This window comes from Aythya marila (genome assembly GCF_965140915.1).
Source record: "Aythya marila genome assembly, contig: HAP1_HAP1_SCAFFOLD_109, whole genome shotgun sequence".
Taxonomy (NCBI): Eukaryota; Metazoa; Chordata; class Aves; order Anseriformes; family Anatidae; genus Aythya; species Aythya marila.
The window spans coordinates 1-13,240 of NW_028136926.1; the positions used below are offsets into that span (position 1 = coordinate 1).

Genomic DNA, 13,240 nt, shown 5'->3' on the forward strand with positions numbered 1-13,240 from the left:
CCCCAATAAATAAAATGCCCCCCCCAAATTAAAATGACTCTCCAAAATGACTCCCAAAAATCAAATCTGAGCCCCCAAATCACTGTGTAACTCCCCCAAATCCCCCTGTAGCCCCCAAAACGCCCCCCCAACATAAAAGTGACCCCCCCAAAGAATAAAAAGCCCCCCCAAATAATAAAACGACCCCCCCAAATGAAAAAGAGCCCCCAAATTAAAATTACCCTCCAAAATGCCCCCACAAAAATCAATTCTGAGCCCCAAAATCACCTTGTAAGTCCCCCAAATCCCCCCAAACACCCCCCCAAAGTAAAATTGACCCCCCCAAAAAATAAAAAAGCCCCCCCAAAATATAAAAAAGCCCCCCCAAAATATAAAATTGCCCCCCAAATTAAAATTTCCCTCTAAAATGCCCCCCAAAATCAAATCTGGGCCCCAAAATCACTGCGTAACTTCCCCAAAATCCCCCAATACCCCCCCAAAATGAAAAGTAACCCCCCCAAATAATAAAATGACCCCCCAAGAATAAATATTGCCCCCCCAAATTAAAATTATCCTCCAGAATACCCCCTAAAAATCAAATCTGAGCCCCAAAATCACCGTGTAACTTCCCCAAAACCCCCAAATACCCCCCCAAAATTAAATATGCCCCCCCCCAAAATTAAATATGCCCCCCCCAAAATTAAATATGCCCCCCCAAAATAAAATATGCCCCCCCCAGGGATGAGCGGGCTGCGGCTGCTGGGCATGCACCACGACGCGGTGCTGTTCCTGGTGGAGCAGCTGCCGGGGGCGGGCGCCTGCCCCTCCTATCGCTTCCGCTACCACCCCCGGGGGCAGCCCCTGCCCGCCCCCCCCCGGAACCCCTCGGGGTGCGCCCGCGCCGAGCTCTACGTCAGGTGGGTGGCACGGTGGGGGGGGGGCACCCATGGGTGCTGGGGGGCGGTAAAGGGGGGGTTGGAGGGGGTTGGAGGGGGTTAGAGGGGGGTTGGAGGGGGTTAAAGTGGGGGTGGGGGGGTGAAAGGGGGGTTCACGGGGGTTAAAGGGGGGGTGGGGGGGGTTAAATGGGAGGTGGGGGGGCACCCATGGGTGCTGGGGGGGGTAAAGGGGGGGGTTGGGGGGGGGTTGGAGGAGGTTAAAGGGGGGTTGGGGGGGGTTAAAGGGGGGTAGGGAGGGTTAAAGGGGGGTTGGGGGGGGTTAAAGGGCGTTTGGAGGGGTTAAAGGGGGCTGGGGGGGTTCAAATGGGAGTGGGGGGGCACCCATGGGTGCTGAGGGGCTTCCCCAAGTTGGTTCTGAACCTCCACGTGGCACCTTTGGGTGCCTGGGACCCTCCCCGGGACACCCGTGGGTGCTGGGGGGCGTCACTGGGGTGGTTCTGAACCCCTGTGGGGCACCCATGGGTGCTGGGACCCTCCCTGGAGCACCCATGGGTGCCAAGGATGCCCCTCAGGGCACCCATGGGTGCTTAGAGGGGGCTGCGTCACCCCCCTTGGGGTGCTTGAGGGAGTCCGAGAAGGTCCCTGGGGCACCCATGGGTGCTGGGGAGTATCATTGGGGTGGTTTTGAATCCCTATGGGGCACCCATGGGTGCTGGGACCCTCCCTGGAGCACCCATGGGTGCCAGGGATGCCCCTCAGGGCACCTATGGGTGCTTAGAGGGGGCTGCGTCACCCCCTTGTGATGCTTGAGGGAGTCTGTAAAGGTCCCTGAGGCACCCCTGGGTGTCTGGGACCCTCCCCGGAGCACCCATGGGTGCCCCACTGACCCTGCCCCCCCCCCCAGGAAGTGCACCTTCGACATGTTCAGCTTCCTGGCGTCCCAGCACCGCACCCTGCCCGAGGGGCGGCCCCGCGACGACGAGGAGGACGAGGTGCAGCTGAAGCCCACCCGGTGAGCGCCCCCCCCCCCCCACCCATGGGTGCCCCCCCACCCATGGGTGCTCCCCCACCCACGGGTGCTCCCCTAAAAACCTTGGTCCTTCCCCCAAAAATGGGCTCTTCCTCTCCAAATTTGGGTTCTGCCCCAAAACTTGGGGTTTTACTGAATATTTGGGTGCCCCCCACCCATGGGTGCCCCCACCCATAGGTGCCCCCCACCCATGGGTGCTCCCATCCCAAGGGTGCTCCCCCAAACACCTGGGTCCTTCCCCCAAAAATGGGCTCTTCCTCTCCAAATTTGGGTTCTGCCCCAAAACTTTGGGTTTTACTGAATATTTGGGTGCCCCCCACCCATGGGTGCCCCCACCCATAGGTGCCCCCCAACCATGGGTGCTCCCATCCCAAGGGTGCTCCCCCAAACACCTGGGTCCTTCCCCCAAAAATGGGCTCTTCCTCTCCAAATTTGGGTCCTACCCCAAAACTTGGGGTTTTTCTGAATATTTGGGTGCTCCCCACCCATGGGTGCCCCCACCCATAGGTGCCCCCCACCCATGGGTGCCCTCACTTATGGGAGCTCCCCTAAATGTCTGCGTCCTGCCCCAAAAACGGGCTCTTCCTCTCCAAATTTGAGTTCTGCCCCAAAACTTGGGGTTTTACTGAATATTTGGGTGCCCCCCACCCATGGGTGCTCCCCCACCCATAGGTGCTCTCCTAAACACCTGGGTCCCGCCCCAAAAAAACGGGTTCTGCCTCTCCAAATTTGGGTTCTGCCCCCAAATTTGGGTCTTTTTCTGAATGTTTAGGTGCACACAAGTATTTGGGCACCCCCACCCATGGGTGCCCCCACCTATGGGTGCCCCCCACCCATGGGTGCTCCCCGAAAACATTGGGTTTGCCCCCAAAATATGTGTTATTTCTCAAAGCTTGGGTTCTGCCCCCAAAATTGGGTCTTCTCCTGGGTATCTGTGTGCCTCCACCCCTGGGCTCCCCCCACCCCTGGACGCCCCCACCCTTGGGTGCCCCCCACCCATGGGTACTCCCCCAAATCCTTGTGGATCCCCTAAACACCTGCTTTCTGCCCCAAAATTTGAGCCTTCCCATGGGCCTCTGGGCCTCCTCCACCCCTGGGCTCCCCCCCCCCCGGGACGCCCCCACCCCTGGACGCCCCCACCCTTGGGTGCCCCCCACCCATGGGTGCTCCCCCAAACACCTTCACGTCCCCCAAACACCTGGGTTCTGCCCCAAAATTTGGCTCTTCCCCTGGGTCTGGGCTCCCCCCACCCCTGGGTGCCCCCACCCCTGGACGCCCCCACCCTTGGGTGCCCCCACCCTTGGGTGCCCCCCACCCATGGGTGCCGGGGGGGGAGGGGCGTTGCCCTGACCGCCCCCCAGCCGTGCCACCAGCCTGGAGCTGCCCATGGCCATGCGCTTCCGGCACCTCAAGAGGACGTCCAAGGAGGCCGTGGGCGTCTACCGGTGAGTGGCACCGCGTCACCCCGTCACCTTGTCACCCTATCACCCTGTCACCTTGTCACCCTGTCACCATCTTGTCACCCCGTCACCTTGTCACCCTGTCACCCCGTCACCTTGTCACCTTGTCACCCTGTCACCCTGTCACCTTGTCAGCCTGTCACCTTGTAACCATGTCACCTTGTCACCATGTCAATTTGTCACCGTGTCACCTCATCACCTTGTCACCTCATCACCCTGTCACTGTGTCACCCTGTCACCATGTCACCCCATCACCGTGTCACCCTGTCACTGTGTTACCTTCTCACCTTGTCACCATATCACTTTGTCACCCTGTCACCATGTCACCGTGTCATCCTGTCACCCCGTCATCCTGTCATTCCGTCGGCCTGTCACCCTGTCACTATGTCACCCTGTCACCCTGTCACTGTGTCACCTCATCACCCTATCACCATGTCACCCCATCACCAAGTCAATTTGTCACCCCATCACCCTGTCACCTTGTCACCCTGTCACTATGTCACTCCGTCACCATGTCAATTTGTCACCCTATCACCTTCTCACCCCGTCACCCTGTGACTTTGTCACCGTCACCGTGTCAGTTTGTCACCTTGTCACCCCGTCACCCTGTCACTGTGTCACCTTGTCACCTTGTCACCCTGTCACTGTCACCCTGTTACCCTGTCACCGTGTCACCTTCTTACCCTGTCACTGTCACCCTGTCACTGTGTCACCTCATCACCCTATCACCATGTCGCCCTGTCACTGTGTCAATTTGTCACCCCATCACCTTGTCACCATGTCACTGTGTCACCATCTCACCTTTTCACCTTGTCACCATGTCACTTTGTCACCCCGTCACCCTGTCACCGTGTCACCATGTCACTGTCACCACATCCCCACATCCCCACGTCAGTGTCACCACGTCACTATCTCACCCTGTCACTTTGTCACCCTGTCACTTTGTCACCACATCACCCTGTCACCCCATCACCATGTCACCACGTCCCTGTGTCATTTTGTCACCGTGTCACTTGTCACCATGTCACCTTGTCACCCCCTCACCCTGTCACCACGTCACCTTGTCACGGTGTCACTATGTCACTGCGTCACTCTGTCACCGTGTCACTATGTCACCGTGTCACCACGTCCCTGTATCATTTTGTCACCGTGTCACTATGTCAGTGTCACTGTCACCGTGTCACCATGTACCTATGTCACCATGTCACCACATCACTCTGTCACCATGTCACTGTGTCACTGTGTCACTGTGTCACCATGTCACTGTGTCACCGTGTCACCACATCACCCTGTCACCCCGTCACCATGTCACCACGTCACTGTGTCGTTTTGTCACTGTGTCACTTGTCACCTTGTCACCCCCTCACCCTGTCACCACGTCACCTTGTCACCGTGTCACTATGTCACTGTGTCACCATGTCACCGTGTCACCATGTACCTTTGTCACCATGTCACCATGTCACTCTGTCACCGTGTCACCGTGTCACCATGTCACCATGCACCTATGTCACTGTGTCACCGTGTCACCATCTCACTATGTCACTCTGTCACTGTGTCACCGTGTCACCGTGTACCTTTGTCACCGTGTCCCCGTGTCACCGTGTCCCCACCCCAACCCCCCCCGGCCCCTCCCCATCCCCGCGCGCCCGTTCCCGTGCTGTGTCTCACTGGGTAAGGGTCCCGTTCCGTGGTGACAGCCGTGTGTCCCCCCCCCGCCCCGTGTCCCCCCCCCCCTGTTGTCCCCGTGTCCCCAGGTCGGCCATCCACGGGCGGGGGCTGTTCTGCAAGCGCAACATCGACGCGGGCGAGATGGTGATCGAGTACTCGGGCATCGTCGTGCGCTCCGTGCTCACCGACAAGCGCGAGAAGTTCTACGACAGCAAGGTGGGGGCGCCTTGGGGACACCCAGGGGGCACCTGGGGGGCATCATGGGGGCACCTCGGGGGCATTTGGGGGCACCTCGGGGGCATTTGGAGGCACCTTGGGGGCATCCTGGGGAACTTGGGGACATCCTGGGGGCACCTTGGGGGCATTTGGGGACATATGGGGACACTTGGGGACACCTTGGGGACATCTTGGGGACACTTGGGGCACTTGGGGACATCGTAGGGACACCTTGGGGGCATCTTGGGGACACCTTGGTGGCATTTGGGAACATTTGGGGACACTTGGGGACATCTCGGGGGCACTTGGGGACACCTTGGGGACACTTGGGGAACTTGGGGACATCCTGGGGGCACCTCAGGGGCATTTGGGGGCACCTTGGGGCACCCTGGGGGCACTTGGGGACATCCTGGGGGCATTTGGGGGCACCTCAGGGGCATTTTGGGATATTTTGGGGGCACTTGGGGACATCTCAGGGGCATTTGGGGACACTTGGGGACACTTGGGGACACATGGGAACATCTTGATGTCATTTGGGAACATTTGGGGACACTTGGGGACACCTTGGGGACATATGGGGACACCTGGGGGACACTTGGGGAACTTGGGGACATCTTGGGGGCACCTTGGGGCACTTGGGGACATCTTGGGGACACCTTGGGGACACCCTGGGGGCATCTTGGGACACTTGGGGACACCTTGGGGGCATTTGGGGACATCCTGGGGGCACTTCAGGGGCTTTTGGGAACATTTGGGGACACTTGGGGCACCTTGGGGACATCTTGGGGGCATTTGGGGACACCTTAGGGACACTTGGGGCACTTGGGGACACCTTGGAGGCATTTGGGGACATCCTGGGGGCACTTCAGGGGCTTTTGGGAACATTTGGGGACACTTGGGGCACCTTGGGGACATCTTGGGGGCACCTTGGGGCACTAGGGGATATCTTGGGGACACCTTGGGGACACCCTGGGGACACCTTGGTGGCATTTGGGAACATTTGGGGACACTTGGGGACACCTTGGGGACATCTCGGGGGCACTTGGGGACACCTTGGGGACACTTGGGGAACTTGGGGACACCTTGGGGACACCTGGGGGCACCTCAGGGGCATTTGGGGACATCCTGGGGGCACTTCAGGGGCATTTGGGAACATTTGGGGACACTTGGGGCACCTTGGGGACATCTCGGGGGCATTTGGGGACACCTTAGGGACACTTGGGGCACTTGGGGACATCCTGGGGGCATTTTGGGGACACTTGGGGACATTTTGGGAACACTTTGGGACACATGGGGGCACCTGGGGGACACCTTGGAGAAAATGATGGCCCCACCCCTTGGACATGTCCCCATGTCCCCATGATGACGTCCCCATCTCCCAAGGGTGTCTTGACCCCATAACCCCCCCCTACACCCCACAACTGCCCCCCACACCCCATAACTGCCCCCCACACCCCATAACTGCCCCCCACACCCCATAACCATGCCCCCATCCCATTGTGATGCCCCCATCCCTTGACGACATCTCCAACACCCAACGACGTCTTGACCCCATGACGACGTCTCCATCTCCCCATGCCCTCTTGACCCCATAACCCCCCCCAACACCCCATAACCTCCCCCACACACCCCATAACTGCCCCCCAACACCCCATATCTCCCCCCACACCCCATAACGACGTCCCCACCCCCCAACGATGTCCCTACCCAATGGCGATGTCTCCAACACCCAACAATGTCTTGACCCCATGACGAAGTCTCCATCTCCCCATGCCCTCTTGACCCCATAACCCCCCCAACACCCAGTAACTCCCCCCCCAACACCCCATAACTCCCCCCACACCCCATAACCATGTCCCCATCCCATGATGACGTCCCCAACTCCCAACGATGTCCCTACCCAATGGCGATGTCTCCAACCCTCAACGACGTCTTGATCCCATGACGACGTCTCCATCTCCCCATGCCCTCTTGACCCCATAACCCCCCCCAACACCCCACAACTCCCCCCCCACACCCCATAACTCCCCCACAACACCCCATATCTCCCCCCACACCCCATAACTCCCCCCCACACCCCATAATGACGTCCCTACCCCCCAACGATGTCCCTACCCAATGGCGATGTCTCCATCTCCCAACGGCATCTCCATCTCCCAAGGCCGTCTTGACCCCATAACCCCCCCCAACACCCCCCAACTCCCCCCCCACACCCCATAACCATGCCCCCGTCCCATTGCGATGTCCCCATCCCATGACAATGTCCCCACCCCCCAACGATGTCCCTACCCAATAGCGATGTCTCCATCTCCCAACGATGTCTCCAACTCCCAAGGGCGTCTTGACCCCATAACTCCCCCCAACACCCCACAACTCCCCCCCACACCCCATAACTCCCCCCACACCCCATAACCATGCCCCCATCCCATTGCGATGTCCCCATCCCTTGACGACGTCCCCATCTCCCAACGATGTCCCTACCACCCAACGGCGTCTCCAACTCCCAATGGCGTCTTGACCCCATAACCCCCCCAACACCCAATAACTCCCCCCCCAACACCCCATAACTCCCCCCCCACACCCCATAACCATGCCCCCGTCCCATTGTGATGTCCCCATCCCTTGACGATGTCCCCACCCCCCAACGATGTCCCTACCCAATGGCGATGTCTCCATCTCCCAACGGCATCTCCATCTCCCAAGGCCGTCTTGACCCCATAACCCCCCCCAACACCCCACAACTCCCCCCCACACCCCATAACTGCCCCCCAACACCCCATAACTCCCCCCCACACCCCATAACGACGTCCCCACCCCCCAACGATGTCCCTACCCAATGGCGATGTCTCCATCTCCCAACGACGTCTCCAACTCCCAAGGCCGTCTTGACCCCATAACCCCCCCCAACACCCAATAACTCCCCCCCAACACCCCATAACTCCCCCCCACACCCCATAACTTCCCCCCACACCCCATAATGATGTCCCCATCCCATGACAATGTCCCCATCTCCCAACGACGTCCCCAACACCCAACAACGTCTTGACCCCATGATGACATCTCCATCTCCCAAGGGTGTCTTGACCCCATAACCCCCCCCTACACCCCACAACTCCCCCCCACACCCCATAATGATGCCCCCACACCCCATAACAATGCCCCCATCCCATTGTGAAGTCCCCACCTCCCAACGATGTCCCCAACACCCAACGACGTCTTGACCCCATGACGACGTCTCCATCTCCCAAGGGCGTCTTGACCCCATAACTCCCCCCTACACCCCATAACTCCCCCCCACACCCCATAACTCCCCCCCACACCCCAAAATGATGTCCCCATCCCATGACAATGTCCCCACCTCCCAACGACGTCCCCAACACCCAACGACGTCTTGACCCCATGATGACGTCTCCATCTCCCAAGGGTGTCTTGACCCCATAACCCCCCCCGACACCCCATAACCCCTCCCAACACCCCACAACTCCCCCCCACACCCCATAACTGCCCCCCACACCCCATAACTCCCCCCCCACCCCAAAATGATGTCCCCATCCCATGACAATGTCCCCATCTCCCAACGATGTCTTGACCCCATGACGATGTCTCCATCTCCCAAGGGCGTCTTGACCCCATAACTCCCCCCTACACCCCACAACTCCCCCCCACACCCCATAACTTTCCCCCACACCCCATAACCATGCCCCCATCCCATGACAATGTCCCCATCTCCCAACGATGTCCCCAACACCCAACGACCTCTTGACCCCATGATGACATCTCCATATCCCAAGGCCGTCTTGACCCCATAACCCCCCCCAACACCCCACAACTCCCCCCCACACCCCATAACTGCCCCCCAACACCCCATAACTCCCCCCCACACCCCATAACTGCCCCCCACACCCCATAACTCCCCCCCACACCCCACAATGATGCCCCCATCCCATGACGATGTCCCCAACACCCAACGACGTCTTGACCCCATGACGAAGTCTCCATCTCCCCATGCCCTCTTGACCCCATAACCCCCCCCTACACCCCGTAACTCCCCCCCACACCCCATAACGATGTCCCCATCCCTTGACGACGTCCCCACCCCCCAACGACGTCCCTACCCAATGGCGATGTCCCCAACACCCAACAACGTCTTGACCCCATGACGATGTCTCCATCTCCCAAGGGCGTCTTGACCCCATAACCCCCCCCAACACCCAGTAACTCCCCCCCCACACCCCATAACTCCCCCCCACACCCCATAACTCCCCCCCACACCCCAAAATGATGTCCCCATCCCATGACGATGTCCCCATCTCCCAACGACGTCTTGACCCCATGACGATGTCTCCATCTCCCAATGGCATCTCCATTTCCCAAGGCCGTCTTGACCCCATAACTCCCCCCAACACCCCATAACTCCCCCCCACACCCCATAACCATGCCCCCATCCCATTGTGATGTCCCCATCCCTTGATGACATCTCCAACCCTCAACGACGTCTTGACCCCATGACGACGTCTCCATCTCCCAAGGCCGTCTTGACCCCATAACCCCCCCCAACACCCAGTAACTCCCCCCCCAACACCCCACAACTCCCCCCACACCCCATAACAATGTCCCCATCCCATGATGACGTCCCCACCCCCCAACGATGTCCCTACCCAATGGCGATGTCTCCATCTCCCAACGACGTCTCCAACTCCCAAGGCCGTCTTGACCCCATAACCCCCCCCAACACCCAATAACTCCCCCCCAACACCCCATAACTCCCCCCCACACCCCATAACTTCCCCCCACACCCCATAATGATGTCCCCATCCCATGACAATGTCCCCATCTCCCAACGACGTCCCCAACACCCAACAACGTCTTGACCCCATGATGACATCTCCATCTCCCAAGGGTGTCTTGACCCCATAACCCCCCCCTACACCCCACAACTCCCCCCCACACCCCATAATGATGCCCCCACACCCCATAACAATGCCCCCATCCCATTGTGAAGTCCCCACCTCCCAACGATGCCCCCAACACCCAACGACGTCTTGACCCCATGACGACGTCTCCATCTCCCAAGGCCGTCTTGACCCCATAACCCCTCCCAACACCCCATAACCACCCCCCTGCCCCTCCCCCGACAGGGCATCGGCTGCTACATGTTCCGCATCGACGACGCCGAGGTGGTGGACGCCACCATGCACGGCAGCGCGGCGCGCTTCATCAACCACTCGTGCGAGCCCAACTGCTACTCGCGCGTCATCCACGTGGAGGGCCACAAGCGCATCGTCATCTTCGCCCTGCGCCGCATCCTGCGGGGCGAGGAGCTCACCTACGACTACAAGTTCCCCATCGAGGAGCCGGCCGCCAAGCTGCCCTGCAACTGCGGCGCCAAGCGCTGCCGGCGCTTCCTCAACTAACGGCATGGGTGGGGGTGGGTGGGGGGCGCCCCCCGGGGTGGTTACGGGGCGCCCTGAGGTGCTACGGGGTGACTTGAGGTGGTTATGGGGCACCCCGAGGTGGTAGGGGGTGACTTGAGAGTGTTATGGGGTGTCTTGGGGGTGTTATGGGGTGCCTTGAGGTGGTTACGGGGCACCCCGAGGTGGTTATGGGGCACCCCGAGGTGCTATGGGGTGTCTTGGGGTGGTTATGGGGCACCCTGAGGTGCTACGGGGTGTCTTGGGGGTGTTACGGGGCGCCCCAAGGTGGTTATGCAGCACCCCAAGGTGGTAGGGGGCGCCTTGAGGTGGTTATGGGGCACCCAAAGGTGCTACGGGGCACCCCGAGGTGTTTCGGGTGTGGAAGTCCTGGAGATGCCCACAGGCAACGGGGTCAGGCCTTGGGCATGGCGAGCACCCATGGGTCACCAGGAGCACCCAGCAGCACCCATTGGTCATGGGGAGCACCCATGGGTCACCTGGAGCACCCAGCAGCACCCATTGGTCATGGGGAGCACCCATTGACCTTGAAGAGCACCCATTGACCACCAGCAGCACCCATTGACCACAAAGGCCTCAGGCAAATGCCTCCAGGCACCGCTGAGCACCCATGGGTGCTGGGAACAAGATGACGGCACCCATGAGACCACCACCAAGCACCCATGGGTGCCGAGGAGGACACAACACCATCCAGAAGGCCACCCCAGAGCACCCATGGGTGCCAAGAACAACATGATGCCACCCATGGGACCACCACCAAGCACCCATGGGTGCTGAGAACAACATGACACCACCCAGAAGAACACCACCAAGCACCCATGGGTGCCGAGCAGGACACACCACCACCCACAAGGCTACCGTGGAGCACCCATGGGTGCCAAAGAGGACATAGCACCACCACAAACCTACCCCAGAGCACCCATGGGTGCTGAGAACAACATGACACCCCCCGTGGGACCACCACCAGGCACCCATGGGTGCCGAAGACATCAAAACCACCAACAAGGGCACCGTGGGGCACCCATGGGTGCCAAAGAGGACATAACACCACCGCAAACCCACCCCAGAGCACCCATGGGTGCTGAGAACAACGTGACACCACCCATGGGACCACCACAAGCACCCATGGGTGCCGAGAACAACGTGACACCACCCATGGGACCACCACGGAGCACCCATGGGTGCCAAGGAGGACACACCACCACCCAGAATGTCACCCCTGGAGCACCCATGGGTGCAGAAGAGGACATAACACCATCCAGAAGGCCACCCCAGAGCACCCATGGGTGCCAAGAACAACATGACACCACCCATGAGACCACCACCAAGCACCCTTGGGTGCTGAGGACATCAAAACCACTCAGAAGGTCACCCCAGAGCACCCATGGGTGCTGAGGAGGACATAACCACCCAGAAGAACACCACCAAGCACCCATGGGTGCCGAGCAGGACACAACACCACCCACAAGGCTACCGTGGAGCACCCATGGGTGCCAAAGAGGACATAACACCACCACAAACCCACCCCAGAGCACCCATGGGTGCTGAGAACAACACGACACCACCCATGGGACCACCGCCAAGCACCCATGGGTGCCAAGGATGACACACCACCACCCTTGAGGCCCCCACCGAGCACCCATGGGTGCTGAAGAGGACATAACACCATCCAGAAGGCCACCCCAGAGCACCCATGGGTGCCAAGAACAACATGACACCATCCACGAGGCCACCACTGAGCACCCATGGGTGCTGAGAACAACATGGCACCACCCATGGGACCACCGCCAAGCACCCATGGGTGCTGAGGATGACACACCACCACCTTTGAGGCCCCCACCGAGCACCCATGGGTGCTGAGGAGGACATGACACCACCAGAAACCCACCCCAGAGCACCCATGGGTGCTGAGGAGGACACAACACCACCCATGGGACCACCACGAGCACCCATGGGTGCCAGCGAGGACACGAGACCACCCCCGAGGCCACCACCGAGCACCCATGGGTGCCGAGGACACCCAAACACCCCCCGTGGGGCCACACCCGGAGCACCCATGGGTGCCGAGGACACGAGCCCCACCCCCCCCCCCAATGGAGCACCCTTGGGTGCCCCCTGTAGATCCTGTACAGCTCCTTTGTAGACTTTTTTGGGCTTTTTCTATGCACTTTTGGGTCCGGTTTTTTGGTTTTAATTTTTTTGTTTTTTTTTTCGTTTTTTTTTTTTTTTCGTTTTTTTTTCTTTTTTTTTTGTCGTTTTTTATTTAAGGCGGGCGCGGCTCCGCCCCCCCCTCTCCTCCTCTTCCTCCCCCCCCCCCCCCAAATAAAGGAGGCGCTTTGGAAATCGGTGTGGGGGGGGGATTTGGGGTCGGGGGGGGTGGATTTGGGGTCCTGGGGGGGTCATTGGGGACATTGGGGGGGTCCTGGGGGGGATTTGGGGTCATGGGGGTGTCATGGGGGGGGGATTTGGGGTCGGGGGGGGGGATTTGGGGTCATGGGGGGGTCCTGGGGGGGTCATTGGGATTGGGGGGGGGGCTTGGGGGGATATGGGGACATGGGG

General features: G+C 60.0%; 1 protein-coding gene across 1 annotated transcript; it reads left to right on the forward strand.

Moving 5' to 3' along the window:
• Window positions 1–720: 720 nt before the first annotated feature.
• Window positions 721–11,726, forward strand: LOC309891306 (histone-lysine N-methyltransferase 2B-like; the record flags this gene model as incomplete). The annotated part of the gene is made up of 5 exons (XM_082785670.1): window positions 721–896; window positions 1,780–1,887; window positions 3,267–3,350; window positions 5,120–5,249; window positions 10,388–11,726. 5 exons carry the CDS (start codon window positions 721–723, stop codon window positions 10,661–10,663), a joined length of 774 nt encoding a protein of 257 aa, XP_082641796.1. The 3' UTR covers window positions 10,664–11,726.
• Window positions 11,727–13,240: the final 1,514 nt, after the last annotated feature.